This window comes from Chironomus tepperi, unplaced genomic scaffold (genome assembly GCF_022539635.2).
Source record: "Chironomus tepperi strain 1889 unplaced genomic scaffold, CSIRO-AGI_Ctep_v1 contig_163, whole genome shotgun sequence".
In the NCBI taxonomy this organism is placed as follows: Eukaryota; Metazoa; Arthropoda; class Insecta; order Diptera; family Chironomidae; genus Chironomus; species Chironomus tepperi.
In genome coordinates, this window is record NW_027226285.1 from 233,347 (window position 1) to 248,874 (window position 15,528).

Below are 15,528 nucleotides of genomic sequence, written 5' to 3' on the forward strand. Positions count from 1 at the left end.
TTGACTTTATTAGGTATTCAGCAGCTATGTACGATGAATGATAAGTTCGTGACTGAATTTATTGAAAAAAGACGATGGAAATATTTTTATTGATTTTTTTATACAGAATGGAAGTTATTGTTTGAGAATATTTTAGAGGTGGAAAATATTTTGAGACATTTATGCTTCATGGCTTTTGTGTGCAGTGTGATGGAAAGCTAGATGCATAAGGTAATGGAAATATTACAATATTTTTCTTATACTTGCTTCGATTCTCCTTTTGGTGACTTTTTAAAGAGGAAAATGAAGTTTTTTGTCAAGTCTCTCTTAATGGGGGTATTCAGGGTCTTTTGGACTCAAACTCCCTTTCTCCCTGAATTTCTAGCTTCGCCCCTGAAGCCTGTTTCTCGTTTCTACATCAACACTTAGTGAATATCCTAGGATATACCTTAGGGGGAGGATATGTGTAGTTGTAAACCTTTGATAGAGGTAGAGGCAGACTTGAGGAAGTAGTGTAGAGGAAGGAGTAGATTAGGGTAGAGGAAGGAGTAGGGTTGGTAGAGTAGAGACAGGGAAAGAAGTAGAAGCAGGGATGAAGGTCTTTTGGGCTCCCTGCCATCTACTGCTCTGAAGAAAATGTGCTTTCGTCACTCACATATGCTCAAATCTAATCTAATTGATAAGCTAGTTAGCCATCTTGATGACCCTTGTCCCAACCTTCATCCAAATAATATCAGCACACATGAGATTGACGCAAAATATCCTTAAAGAAGAATTTCAATTTCATCTCATCATATCCATTAACATCCACCACAACACACAGTGCAATGAACAAGATGAAACACTCTCAGTCACAGCAAATAGCCAGCATGAAAAACACAATTCGTAAATCTAGGACAATCAGATAAGTTACACTAGAATAAATTACATTATTTTCGATAATAAGTTGCGGTAATGCTCAATAAAATTTTACAGTCCACATGTTAACTGTTCTTCCGCATGATTGCACCTGAATCACTCAATTTACAGTCTCTTTTAAATATGTTTTTATGTGCTTGAATGGAGTGAGAAAAAAAAATTATTTGTTAAGCTGCTCATTATCGGCTATAACTTTAAATGTCTCGCTTGAGGTGAGAAACAATTGGTTACTTTTGAAATTGTGTGGCTTCCTTTAATTGGCTTTAAAGTCATAGTTGTGAGTTATTTTAAAGTGGAAAATTATGATTTAATGTGATGACTGTATTGTCCGGAAAGCACATGGTGTGTAAATAGTAAACAATTTGGCCTCAGGCAGTCTTAATTCTAGGGTTAGGTTGGATTCCATCGAATCTGACATGAAGTCAGATTCATGCTGCTAGGAGCGACCCAACTGTTTTTAATTTCTCGGAAAGCGGAAGGCGAGCCTCCAATGCCCTTCCTTGCTACGCCCTGCCACCTAGCTTCATACTCAAAGTAAGCCATGCAGCCACAAAGAAGCACTTAATCCACTTTAAATTGAATTCCTTTCCATTTTTGACAAAACTCTAATTTGCCGCCAAAAAATCCATAATTTTTAAATCCAATGACACAAAACCGAAAACTGTTTAGCACCAAAAATTCAATTTAATTTTCATAATGTTTTCTTTATCAACCTTCAACCTCAGTTAACTGTAAATAGTCCTCACATTTCCTCCATCTCATCATTTGGGAACGTTCACTCATCTCGTAACGTGAATTATCAATTTTAACTAAATCCATTTCGTAACTAAATTTTGATAGTTTGAAGATTAATAAATTGACGCCTCTGATCCAAGGGCGTATCCATTGGGGGCACGGACCAACCTCCTAGAATAAAAAAACCGTTTAATTTGTAACGATTTTTTTTTTTATTTTTAAATTTTTTGTTTCCTTTTTTGCAAAAAACGGTCGTAAAATTTCAGGCTACGCTCCTGTCCTCACCCACTTTCTTCTCCTGAGAGCGTTACGTCCTAAGTGAACGACCCCCTTCTGATGCAATTTCTACTTCTTATCCTTTTAAATTACATCTTTTCCATCTCTTTCATTTCATTTTTTTTTTGTTGTTGATGTTTTTGTAGTAAAAAGTAAGCACATAAAATTAAAAATTGTTGTTGGCTGTTGTTGTTATGAATGTACAAAAAATAAGAAGGAATAAGAAGGAAATTTCATTTTCTCTTTCATTATAATGAGAATTGTTGTTAACGATGTGAAACTTTCCTTTTGTTACAATTTTTCCTGTACAATTTTTTATTATTATTTTATTTTTCATACTTGTGCCTTCATCTCCCCTCATCTTCACCCCTATTGCTCCCCCTTCCTCTTTTTCATCGCCTTTTATTTTTCGTGAATGGAAAAGATTTTAACAAGCATGCTTGAGAATTATGAGAAAAATATGTTTCCGCGCCAAGAGTTTCTTGATAGCAAATTAAAGGAAGAAGAAGCTCAGAAGCTGAATAAAAAAAAAAAATATTGAATGTTCTTCATATGTTTATAGAGAGTTTATAATAAGCATTAAATAAATTGGTTCCAATTCAATTTTCTCCTTTTCAGCTTGATAGCTGCTGTTTATTTGATAGATGTTGGCTTTTTGATGGCATTTTAGGTACCTGTATAAGTAGTAATAATTATGCTGGATGATACAAAGTAGGCGTTGGAGTTCCTTGCTTTCTTACTAACTTCGCTGGCCGTACAGATCAATTTTGATCCATAGCCTCCCTCAGATGTTGCCTAAAACTGGTCTTATCGATCCCATTTGGATCCTAAAATGGTTTCTGGATCCCATTTAGCTTCCAAATGACTACCATTTCGAATCATGTGTTGTCCGGGCAAGAGCGTAATTACCCCAAACTCTCCCCTCTTGGATACAATTTCTTCAATTTTCTAGAGTTTTTCGTGAAAAAAAAAATCAAAAAAAAAATATTCTCACCCTGTAAAAAAATTTGCATTTTTTAAGTTTAGAACTACTCAATTCCTTTGCTGGCCAGACAGATCTACAGTTTCACAGCATTCCTTATATGACGCTTCTATTGCTCGCCACCATCAAACGAACGGACATTAAGCTTTTTTGTTAGCAGACCTGCAATTTTGGACGAGCACTATAAATAAGCATTACTGTCTCCATTATTGTCCATTACTGTCTCCACCAACAGTCATCCATCCTCAAAATTCCAAAAAAAAACCAGAAAATACGCCTTCTACCCTCAAAGCATCCACAACCTAACTTCCCTCATAATTCCAATTTTTTGAAGCAATTTTTGTGTGCTTTCGAGATTATTTCAGCACAAGCTTAATAGATGTTGGATAAGACGAAAAAAAAAGAACCTCAAAATGTGTTTGAATGTCAGCCAAGTCTAGCTCAGTGGGAAAGGCTGCTATAAAAAAAGAAGAAGAAGAAGAACTTTGAGTCTTTTTATATTGCAACCACTCAACACATTTTCAATTCCTCTCATAAATGAATGTACGACTGAATGAGTCAAGTACGAGAAGTGAGGAGTATGAAGGAACAAAAATTAAATGAAATTTCAATTATGAAGCATTTTAGTTCGCAACAATGTTGTATATAATGTGTGTACAGCAAGAAGAAAGAAGAAAAAACGTTGATTATGTCTGTGCCTGAAGGAGGAACGTAGAGAATAAAAGTCTTTCTAATCACATTTTGATAGCATGTCATATGGAATGACGTGGAAAGGATGATAAAAGTATGAAAATATATGTCAACTAGAATTGGATCTTGTTGAACATGATATGGTTAGAGGGGGCTATGGCAACATTGATGACTTTTTTTTGGGGATTATTGAGGGGATACTGGAGGTTGATCATAAGTGATGTCAATAATGGTTCAGTTCAACTGTCCATAACTGAGTTCATTCATAAATGATGTCAATCATGCAATTAAGCAGAGTTGGGGTTGATCATAAGTGATGTTCATCATGGTTCAATTCAACAGTTCACAGTTGGGGTTTATCAATTAATGACGTCAATCATACAACCGTGCCGTCAGCAAAAAAGTAACAGTGGCGCAGCAGTGACGTAGTGGTTAGAGTTATTCAACCGTGCTGAGTTGGGGTCATACATAAATGATGTCAATCATGCAACTGATCCAGAATTGGAAGAATCAATTGTCATTCCTTGCTAAATTGGAAGTTAACCTCTGAACAGCAATTCTTGACTACTGGCATACTTATTTCCTTGGCTGGAGCGAACTTGGTTTAAATGCCGCGCGGAAAGTACGTCTAAAACCAGCTTAAGCACAAGGCATCAGTTCACAACAGAAACTAAGCAACCATTGAGCTTAGTTAAGGTGATCCAGAAGAGTTTGACCCAGGGGCGTAGCCAGGAGGGGCCATTAGGGGCAAGGCCCTAATGATGATCCCCAAACACCCCCTGAATACACCTCTGGGATGACCATATGGGAACGCTACCTTTTATCCCCTTTTAGCATTCATTCTCAACATTTTCATAAATTCAAATCCAAAATTTCCGTTATATTTTTTTGTCTTCAACTATTCCCATCACAGCAGCCATCGACAGAAACTATAAAATCCATACATCCAAAGACGATAAATAATAAGTCACAAACAACATGAACAAGCAATGAAAATGATAAAATGTGAATTGAGATGGCAATGCAAGAATGAAACATCATCTCATAATCTCTACGGTCAGATTAATCTGTTACTTCCTGACAAACGAGCGATTGTGTTTTCCTGTATTGTATGCAATAAGTGAGTGAGATGGAGATAGACACAAAGACATAGAAAAAAATCAAGAAATCTGTTTTCATTCATTATTAATGGCCTCAAGTGGAACGACTGTAAAATGTAGTGGAAAGGAGATGGAAAGATTGTTGCAAGTGCTTGGCATGTCCACAAAAATGGTAACATCTGTTTGTCATCTCATAATTTTAAAACATGACTTTTCCGACTATACATAGTCTTTGCCTTCATCCTTGCCACCTTCTCACCTACTTTCCGACATCTCACGGATTCTCAAGTTCCTTATTGTTTAGCATTGAATTATTAAAACATCAGAATTGAATTATATGTAATTAAAATTATGCTGAATAATTACCGACGCCTGCTCTCTCTCTCTCTCTTGGCTTCATGCCATCATTTTCAATTTCACTCTCCATCTCACTCACTCATTCAGTAACAATTTTTTAAGCCTTGTGCACTTCATTCCTTATTCCTCTTGAGAGAATAAAAAAGCAGCAGCAGCAACGGTAGTAAGAAAGTGGAGATGATGATGATGATAAAATATTTAAAAGTCTTTTAAAAATGGGAAGTCTTCTTTGAAGTGTGAAACTATGTACGAAGGAGTTACTGAAATTTTCGAGCGCATTTTTTTTGGATCTTAATTTAGTTTTGGAAGAGATTAATTGAATAATTTAGTGGGTACCGATTTACATTTAAATTGATTTTATAGAGAGATATTACTGAAGGTTCTGGAATATTGAGTGTGTGGGTGTGTCTGTGATTGAAATTTGGAAGAGGGGTATGGGAGGGGTTATTCATAAGTGATGTGCACTAGGGATGTATTCAGTGGGGACATTTAGAGACGATGCTTCAAAACATGAGCACATGCGAATTAGGTTTATCAATACAATAATCACCAGATGCGTACTCAGGAGGGGTAGGAGGGTTTTGGGGTCAATAACCCCCTCTTCACCTCACTCTCCTTACCAAAAACCATTCTTCAATTTTCTTGGTTTTCAATAAAATATTCTCTATTAGCATTACCATTGAAGATTAAACTACATCCTACTCCTTTCATCTCCTTTAGCCCCCTTCACCCCATTACACCCTCTTCCCTCTCCTTCCCACTTCTTTCATTATTAAGAATGGATTCTTCAATTTGCTAGGACTTTGAGACAATTAACTTAACACTCTCCTTACATTTTTCTATTCTGAAGGCGACAATGGCTTGTAGAGAACGAAGGACGCGTCTCATGTCAAAACGCCCGAACCATCTAGGTAGAGGATGGGCTCAAGGTCCTGTAATAGGGGAAATTTCGAGCTAGACTACTCAATAATAATCAGTTAAATTCATGCAACTTATATTGATTCTTAAATCACATCTAACTCCTTATTTCACCTCCTCCCATTCCCCTCAATATTTGACGTCATTTACGAACAAATCCCTCAACAATCTTGATTTTCTTTTTCCATCATCATCATTTGACTGTAAGTTCAGTTAGTTTTCATTAACGACCATAAAAATTGAAAATTTTTAAAGATTCTTTACTTCCATACTTTAAAGATAAGACAGCAGTGTCTATGCATTAACTCTAGACAGAGCAATCTTTAAGGTAATCGAAGAGAAGATGATGTAGTGGATTATCAATTTTTCTACCTTGTGAGACACGTTTTGCATGCGAGATGTAGTAAAATTTGCTATTTTATATCCTTAAGCATGAGCTGAGCAGTGAAATAGTTTAAAATATGGAGGAATTGATTTTAAAGGTGGATGATGTGAAGAGTGTATTGAATTTGATGGTAAGGAGTTGTAAGCTTTGGGGATTTTCAATATTCAAAACCAATTGTTCCTGAATGTAATCTAAGGCTTCTGTACAATTTCCGTTTTTTTCAAATCTGAAATTTCCGTTATTTTGAGCAAATTTCTGTTTAATTTTTCAAATTTAAAATGTCCGTTAATTTTTCAAATTTAAAATGTCCGTTATTTTTTTCAAATTTAAAATGTCCGTTATTTTTTCAAATTTAAAATGTCCGTTATTTTTTCACATAATTCAAAATAGTAAGCCATGACAAACTGAAATTAATTCTCATCAGTTTCTAAGCACCAAAAAAAAAACCATTTAATGAAGTGAAGTATTATGCTATAAAATCTCTTAATTCTCTTGATATTCAACCATTTTTCATAGAAATTATGATAGAGCACATGTATACATCCATTCTTATTTTTTTGCCATACCGAATGACATTGCATAAAATTTTAAATTCTTCGTATACATACATTATGTCTCAATTTAAAACTACATCACATGTTTGTACAATGACAATTAAAATTGTTCCTTCATCTAGTCTCCCTCCTTAAAAATTTGTTCATTTCCCCTTTTTCAAAAACGACCTAAAAACGATGCGAAGGAATAATAATAATAAATGTATGCATCTCAATCATGATGATGAATACATTATATGGCACAAAATGTTTAAACAAATGTTACAAACGCGTATAAATTGTTCCACTAGAATTTTGTGCTGTATGTCTGTACATAAAAAAGAAAATGTTGATTGATTTTATTCATTATAGCGTGGTTTTATATCCAGCACTTAGGGGTGGTGAATTTTAAGGAATGAGAAAGCTGTTCCTTTTAAATTAAAACAAATATTGTCTTAGATTACATCGATTGATATGCGAGCCATTAGAATAGACTTAATTGCTTAATAATGTTCGTCAAGTTTAACTTTCAATCATTAATATAAAACGCGTCAACATTCCCTCATGCAAAGTAAGTTATTCAACTGGAAATTATAGCGAGTCAACAGGATTGGGGATGTTTGAATGGGGTGGACATGGCGCATTTTTTTTAGAAATATTGAATATTAATTTGAGGGAAATTTGTGGATTTTTATGTGATTCTGTAAAGGGTTCGTTCAATTATTGACTTCCTCCAACACCTTACCCTTCCGAATCCTGCAACCAATCCTACTTCTTCCCATTTCGTAACGAAATGACCTGGCAAGAACGAATTCCTTGCGCTTTCTAATAATTGAATAATTTTGGGGTCATACCCCACCTCCTGGAACGGAAAACGGGCAACGGACAACGGAGGACGGACACAACGAAGGACGGACACAACGGATGACGGACACAACGGAGGACGGTCATCGGAGGACGGACACAAAAGAGGACGGACACAACGGAGGACGGACACAACGGAGGACGGACACAACGGAGGACGGGCACGGAAGATGAACAACGGAGGACGGACAACGGAGGACGGACAACGGAAGACGGACATCGATGATCGAAGGGAGGAGGAAGAATGTAGGAACCCCTGAACACCCTTAGTACACCCTTTCCTCAAAGTCTCCTGATTCTTATAAATACCCTCCAAATACAATCCATCCATCCCACCATCCCAACCTCATCTCTCATCGAAACCTGTTAAAAAAATCCCATTTTTAAATCAATAACACTTTCATCTCTATCCATGCATAACATGCAAGATATGTGTAGTTCAACAATGAAAATAAAAAAAAAAGAATCAGATATAATAAATTAAGCTGCACATGCAACACTCAATAATATCCCACCAAAATATCCCCTTAGGTCAGCCAATACAAAAGAATACAAATAGCATACATTTTAACAAGATTGTATGTTATGAAGGATATAAAAAAATTTATTTGTATATCCACGATAATTAATAAATTTTTTTTTCATACAAGCGAGGAAATATCCACGGTTTTTTATTGTCATATCGTGAGTATTACAAGTTTTTAATTATGACATAGTGCGTTGGATATGAATTGTTTTATGTATATATATATAGCCCCTATATAGCTATTATAGTTTACAGCAAACAATTAATTCCAATGAGAGCTTTTTATCGCGATGTACACTCGCAGAAAAAATAAACCAATTTGGTGCCTGCCTTCCTTCTCTTTTTTTCCCATACATACAATGTGAATATTTGATGTGTGGCCGGCTGTTGCAAACATATTATTTTATATAATGCGTATGAATATTGGGTACAGCCTAGTGACATTGTTGTTTAAAATGATGTGAAATTAATTTTTCGGAGTAATTTTGCATTTTATCAGATGTGTGTATGACATTGTTAGATTATTGAATATTGAATGCTTTTAAATTAGAGGTGTGGTGGATGAGAAGGTGATTTTATGGATAGAATATTTAACAAATGAATGAATTTTTGATGGGGATGCACAAAATGGTATTTAATGTTAGAGTTTTTTTTGGGTATTTTTGTCATATAGGGAATAGTAAGCTACGGGGAATGGAGCTTTTTGGAATTAACAGGGAATGGAGCTTTATGGAATCAATAGTCATTGATAGAGAGCATTATCTGGCTGATGTGTGTAAGGATAAGACTTCTTAGGTCGGAATAATTAAGCAACAGGTTCGAGATCTGCTCTCGGGGGTCGTTCACTCTACTCAAACTTAGTAATGCTCAGTAATGCTCAGGGATACTCAGGAATGATCAAAGGTATTGAAGAAGATTGATTTCGTCGATCTAGCATTAAATACAGTGTCGTTGAAATTGGCAATTCCTGGCTATATAGACCATATTCTGTGTAAAATTAGGATATCAGTCGCTGGTGGGATTCGAACACTGGAAGTTCTCGGAAATCAGATAATCTGATCTGTTGCCAAACCACTCGGCCATTGACAGTTGGCTTGTCATATTGGCAATACTCTATACAAAATTAGAAAATTGGTCTTTGATGGGATTCGAACCCACGTTTTCACAGCTCATATGCAACAGTTATCTAATCTGTTGCCAATTCACTAGACCACAGATACTTTACTCTCAAACTGACAATTTTTCCCTATATATGACTCAATACCCCAAATTACACTCTACTTCAACATCCAAGCAATCATGATAATACAGCATGTAATCTATGAACTTTTCAAAATTCAAATTCATCAAAGCTTATCATCCCGAATAAATCAACCAATTCACCCAAATCTATACTAATTATCAAAATGCATTCACAGGTCATCAACCTAATCAAATATCATACTAACCCATTACATGTCATAAATATAGACATGTCCTGATGTTGATTTATTTTTTTTTTTGACAATTTTAAAATCTGATAATCCTATTTACACAGTTTCGTAAATTATGCAGGATAACAACATCAAATATTGATAGACTATAGTGTGAGTATTAATATTGCATCAAAACATATCACGCTGATGCTAATAATCATAAAATATTTAGTAGCAATTTCAATTACAATCAAAATATCCTCAAGTATGAAATGGACAAAACATTAAAACATTGTAAAAACATTCGATGAATGTTGCACTGGAATTTTAACGAAAGTCAACGTTGTGGAAAACATTGAAACATTGAATCTTACCTGAAACATTAAAACGATTCTCATTTGTTTTCAAACTGTAATGTGAGAGAGCTAATTATTAGCATAGAATGATTCAATCTATCACGAAAATGCACGATAACTTTAAACTTTTTAATGAATATTTTTTGTTTTTGTTGCTAAAACTTTTTTCATTTCAATTTTTTTTTATTCCTTTATTTCTTGCACATTTTTCTTCAATAATTTTTTTTTTTGCATATCCTCTACCACAATAAATTTTTATCATATTTTGTTCTGTGAGATTAAAAATTTTTTTTTTTTCATTCATGTTCAATTTTAATATTTTTTTTTTTTTTTCATTTTCAAATAGATTAATTTTTTTTAATCTGAATTTTACTTGCGGCAGTTTAAAGAATTTTTACTTACTGTTCATATTTTTATTGGATGCAATTTTTGAGTCAGGGGTTTGATTTTAATTCAAGTGAGGGAAACACTTGATGGTAGATTTTGTGGGGTTGATAATCCTCCGATTTTAATCCTCTCTGCTGAAGTAAGGTGATTTTGAGTTTTAATGGATTTTAGAGTATCTGACTATAATCTTGATCTTGAGTTTGGGACAGTGTTGCAATCTGCCAGTTTTTCTGCAGAAGACAATTTCTTTATAAAGATTTTATCTGCGGAAGAAAGTTGTCTTCTTGCAGATAAATAAAATTGTCTTTCAGAAGATTGCGTCTTCCGGTAGATTCAATCTTCCGCAGACAACTGTCTTTCAGTAGACAAAAAATGTCTACAGGAAGACAGAATCTGCATGTAGATTTAATTGCAGAAAATCTACCAAAAATTTTATTTTTTTTGCAAAATCCATAATTTAACAATATATTACCTATTAATTATGTGCTATTTATGTTCGAAAACATCAATATTAATGTTTCAAAGCTTTTAATATCAACTTTCATGGAATTTTCATGCAAAATTGTGCGAAAACAAATGTAAACAAAGAATAACGGCATTTTGAAAATCAAAAGTTGTTTTTCTTGATTTACATGTGTTTTAAATGATCTACAATATTTTAAAAGCATTGAAACATTAATATTTATGTTTTCGAACATAAATATCACATAATTAATAGATAATATATTGCTAAATAAGGGATTTTGCAAAAAAATGAAATTTTTGGTAGATTTTTCTGCGGCAGAATAAATCTACATGCAGATTCTGTCTTCCTGTAGACATTTTTTTTGGTCTACTGGAAGACAGTTGTCTGCGGAAGATTTAATCTACCGGAAGACGCAATCTTCCGAAAGACAATTTTATTTATCTGCAAGAAGACAACTTTCTTCCGCAGATAAAATCTTTTGAAAGACAAATTCTGTGGAAGAATCTGCTGTCTTTGTCTTCGGCAGACATCTTCCATTGCAACACTGGTTTGGGATTATCATTTGTGACCTGCAAGCTTCATTTATTGTGGATATTCATACCCTTCAATTGAGCCAGGGGCGCATTCAGAGGTGGGATACGGTTGAGATTCAATCTTCCTCCCTCAATTTTTGGAAAATTCTCCCAATTTTCTAGGATTTTTCTTGAAATAGCTCCAAAAATACCCGCTAAATATTTTCAATAAATCCTCCTTCCCTCACTCAAAATGTCTAGCTACGTCTCTACTATGGCACTGCACTGTTAAGTCACCGTGTTAGTCACAAGACTCGAAGTTGCCCTGAAGGCATCATAAAGGCAGTTTTTGATTCATTTTTACGGTGACAAGTGCGGTTTATTGTGCTGCTCGGGCTTTAGGATTCGTTTGGTGACCGGTTTCATGGACTTGCCCGATCCTAACAGACATATAAAGTGCTTTAAGAAACTTTAGTTAATCGATGAAAACTCCGATTCAAAACTAAAATAACTATAACTTGATGCTGGATTCAGAATAAATTCGGCATGATGCCAGAGTTACACCATCCTGGTTCCGGATTTTAGATTGATTACCCACTTTCGCATTCCGCATCATTCTGAATTCAAAGTCTCTTTTCCAATCCTCTGACATTATGTGAAGTTGTCGACTTGACAATGTCAGTTCAAATTCCCATTTGCAAACCCCTGACTGCCATACTAATCCCTCAAATCTACATATATTATTATTATTACTTGCAATTCCAATTCCAAAAACCTCAAAGAGAATTTTTTCAATGTAACTAATGGAATTAAAAAATAAAAACCTAATGAGTGGATGGGAGCAAAAAAGTAATCAAATAAATATCATATCCTATATAACTTTAAATAACTAATTTGGATGAGCCAAAAAACACAGCATTTCATCATTCCATCCTTGTTCATTCCTCAATCCAATGACTAGAAAAGTTTTCATTTTTTTTATCTCTTATGCTCTATATCATCGACTATTAATCTCTAACGATATGTTGGACTAGTATCATAACATGGTGGTAAACTCATTGAGGCAGCTGTATCGAGTCTGTTGAGTAATTAAAGCGTTGCAGGAAAGGAATAAGGAGAAGAAACAACAACAAAAAAAATTAATGAGATTGGTAAAGGAAGAATAATTTAAAATTGAGAAAGTTTTGTGCATGCTATGGGCAAATAAATGACGAATTAGTAGAAATTTTTGTGGATGTACAAATGCAGCAAGACATTTTATAGATAAAGAATGACAAAATGGTCATTAAAAGTTGGTGGTGCTTTTGAAGGTTTCAGGACAGAGTTGCAAAGCAGGCATATGAAAGATACAAAAACCATACAAATTCTTACAAAACCATACAAATTATTAAGAAATTGTAAGGTTTTTGTTTGTGACAGGAACCTGTTTTTCAACTCTGTTTCAGGGGTGTTGTCGTGGTCATGCACAACTTTTCGAGTAGATCTTCATAATTACCTTCTAGTTTCATTTTCCAATAAAACTGGATCGATAGGTTCTTGTGCCACATTTCTTAACGAATCGGCCATGGTTTGTCTGGAAGAGCAACACGTTAGTACAGTGGTTGAGTATTTAGGATATGCAGTAGGATATGGTGTGCAGTGTGTAGGCAACCTATTACGTGCCATGGTACTCATGGTAGTAAGCCACAATCAAAATTACACATGGCATGGGGTTAATAGCTTTTCCATTGATGTGCCGCAGCGCACATGTTGCCCACCACTAGAGTTTTCAATACCGGAATTCAATACATCTAAATCCCAGAATTGAAAACCCAGTGGTGGACAACCTGTGTGTCGCGGCACATCCATGGAAAATACATGAACAGCATGCAGTGTGTAGTTTCTGTCATAGCTTACAACCAATCTGCCCTGACCCAAAAGAGGTTCCCCACAACAGTATTAATCATTTAGCAATAACCCTTACCTCAATTGTTCGGCTTCGCGTCCAGCCCGAGAGCCACGAAGCAACAAGAGTTGTCTCCTCTTAGCTTCTTGTGCCAATTGTTCACGTAACATTGAAATTTGATTCTCTAATCTCATAATTTGCTGTCGATGAGAATTTTCGCGAGCATCCAACAACCGTTCAGCTTGTATTTGTGCCTGACGATAACGTTCGGCATCATTTGATGCACATTTCGGTGGATTTTCAGCAAACTTTGCCTTTGCCCTTGCTAATTCAGCCTCCTTTTCAGCAAGTTGTGTCTCAAGGCGACGAACCTTAATGCGTAAATCACGACATTCATTCTCAATTTGAACATGATCCAAGCCACATGAAAAACGACTTTCAGTTTCAAGACGATTTGAATCATATTCACCATGACCATCATATTTCTCTGAACGGTCAAATTGTACGTGACCGGAAAATTTGCTACTTGTTGCGCCACTTCCGATACCGCCACCGTAGCGCTTTTCTTGCTCTAATATTCGAACTTTTTCATTTAATGTATCAATTTTTCTCTTCATGTCTGCCTTCTCACGATCCTTATAGTCACTTGAATCACCTGCATTACCACCAACACCGCTGGTGCCAAAATTGTCAGGATTATCTTGATTCCACTTGGTAATACGCAATTGAGATTCAAGTGATGAGTTTTTGACTTCCATTTCAGCTAATTGCTCTTGCATGCGTTGCATATTATCTTGATTGGATTGCTGTGTACGACGTAGTTCATTAACAGAGTTCTGTGCCTGCTCTAAACGTTCAGCTAACACGCGACGTTCATTTTCACTATTTGTCAATGATTTTTGAATGTGCTTGATTTTATCTTGCTCAATAATCAAGTGCTGTCCTTGATCAGCACGTTCCTTATTCAATCCATTAATTTCAGCTTTTAGTTCCGTCTCAGCAATAGCTGCTGCTTGTAAACGATCCTTTAATTGATCAATTGTTGTCTTTAATGCGACACATCTATCCTCAAGCTGAGTTGACGATTTATTTGCCTGCTCCCATCGCTCTTGAACATTTCTCAATGCACACTCCTTCTCCTGTAGTGCCATTTGAAGACGCTGTATATCACCTTCTAATGCGACACGTTGAAGATCTAATTTCGATGCTCTGCCTTCAGCACGTGACAATTCATCCTGCAAATGTCTCTTTTCCGATTCAAGACGTGCGACACTTTGACGACATTTTTCGAGACGCTCTTCGCACTGTGCCTTCTCCTCATTCGTTGAGCCCAATGATAACTCTAATGCTGCATTTTTCTCACGTAACATATTCAATTCATCCGTTTTACTCTTCAGTGCTTCCTCGACTGATGTCAATGCATTTGTTTTTTGTGTTAATTTTGATTCAACATTCGCTTTCTCCTCCTGTACAGCACGTAAGGTTTGTTGCAATTTGCATATCTTATTCTCATTACGGCAATTTAATTCACCTGATTCGTGAATTTGCTTCTTTGCTGAACATAATTGAGCTTTAAAGTCATCCTGGATATTAAACAAAAATAAAGGCAAATTAATGGACTATAAAGGTAATTGTTGAGGCTTTTCCTTACCCTTTCACGCTCAATTTGTGCCACTTGATGCATTAATGTACGTACACCTTTTCGCACAAGCTCTGGATCCACATCAATAATCATATTATCACATGACAAACTTCTTGTATCATGAGAATCATTTGGACATGGACGATGTGGACTATATCGTCTCGATGGACTCATTAGACGATATGGCATCGTTACTGAACCATCAAGTTGAACGCCAGCAATGCGACGTAATGTATGTCCAATAGAACTCAATTTGATTTCGGTATCCTTTTTACAGGCCTCTGAGTGCATCAATTGTTCGTCTAATGCTCTAAATATGTGGAAAAAGGAAGGAGAAAATATATTTTTGGATGTTAAGAAAACTGTCACGAATGAATGGCTATGACGCATTTCAAGAAAATAAGGGGTAATTTTATGGAAAATGTTTAGGTGTGGGTGGGTGGAATTCTTACTTCCGAGAAATGGTATTTTATTTGTGAATACCATTAAGGAATTTCTTCTAAAGGCTTTAACTTGAATTGGAAATTATTTTTCAATACAAAGTATAGAAATGGAAATGAAGGAACTGGTTTGGGAGTGGAGTCATGTCTGAGTGAAGAAGG

The 15,528-nt window shown here is 35.4% G+C and overlaps 1 protein-coding gene across 4 annotated transcripts in view; it reads right to left on the reverse strand.

Annotated features, from left to right (window-relative positions):
* Window positions 1-11,034: 11,034 nt before the first annotated feature.
* Window positions 11,035-15,528, reverse strand: part of LOC139088529 (rootletin-like) — a 36,712-nt gene continuing 32,218 nt past the window's right edge. For all 4 annotated transcript variants that reach the window (XM_070637791.1, XM_070637788.1, XM_070637790.1 and 1 more), the window contains exons 8-11: window positions 14,936-15,236; window positions 13,363-14,867; window positions 12,895-12,972; window positions 11,035-12,477 (exon numbers count right to left, since the gene is read on the reverse strand). In XM_070637791.1, coding sequence (XP_070493892.1) covers window positions 12,414-12,477; window positions 12,895-12,972; window positions 13,363-14,867; window positions 14,936-15,236 — 1,948 coding nt within the window. In that variant the 3' untranslated portion in view covers window positions 11,035-12,413. The remainder of the gene's footprint in view (window positions 12,478-12,894; window positions 12,973-13,362; window positions 14,868-14,935; window positions 15,237-15,528) is intronic.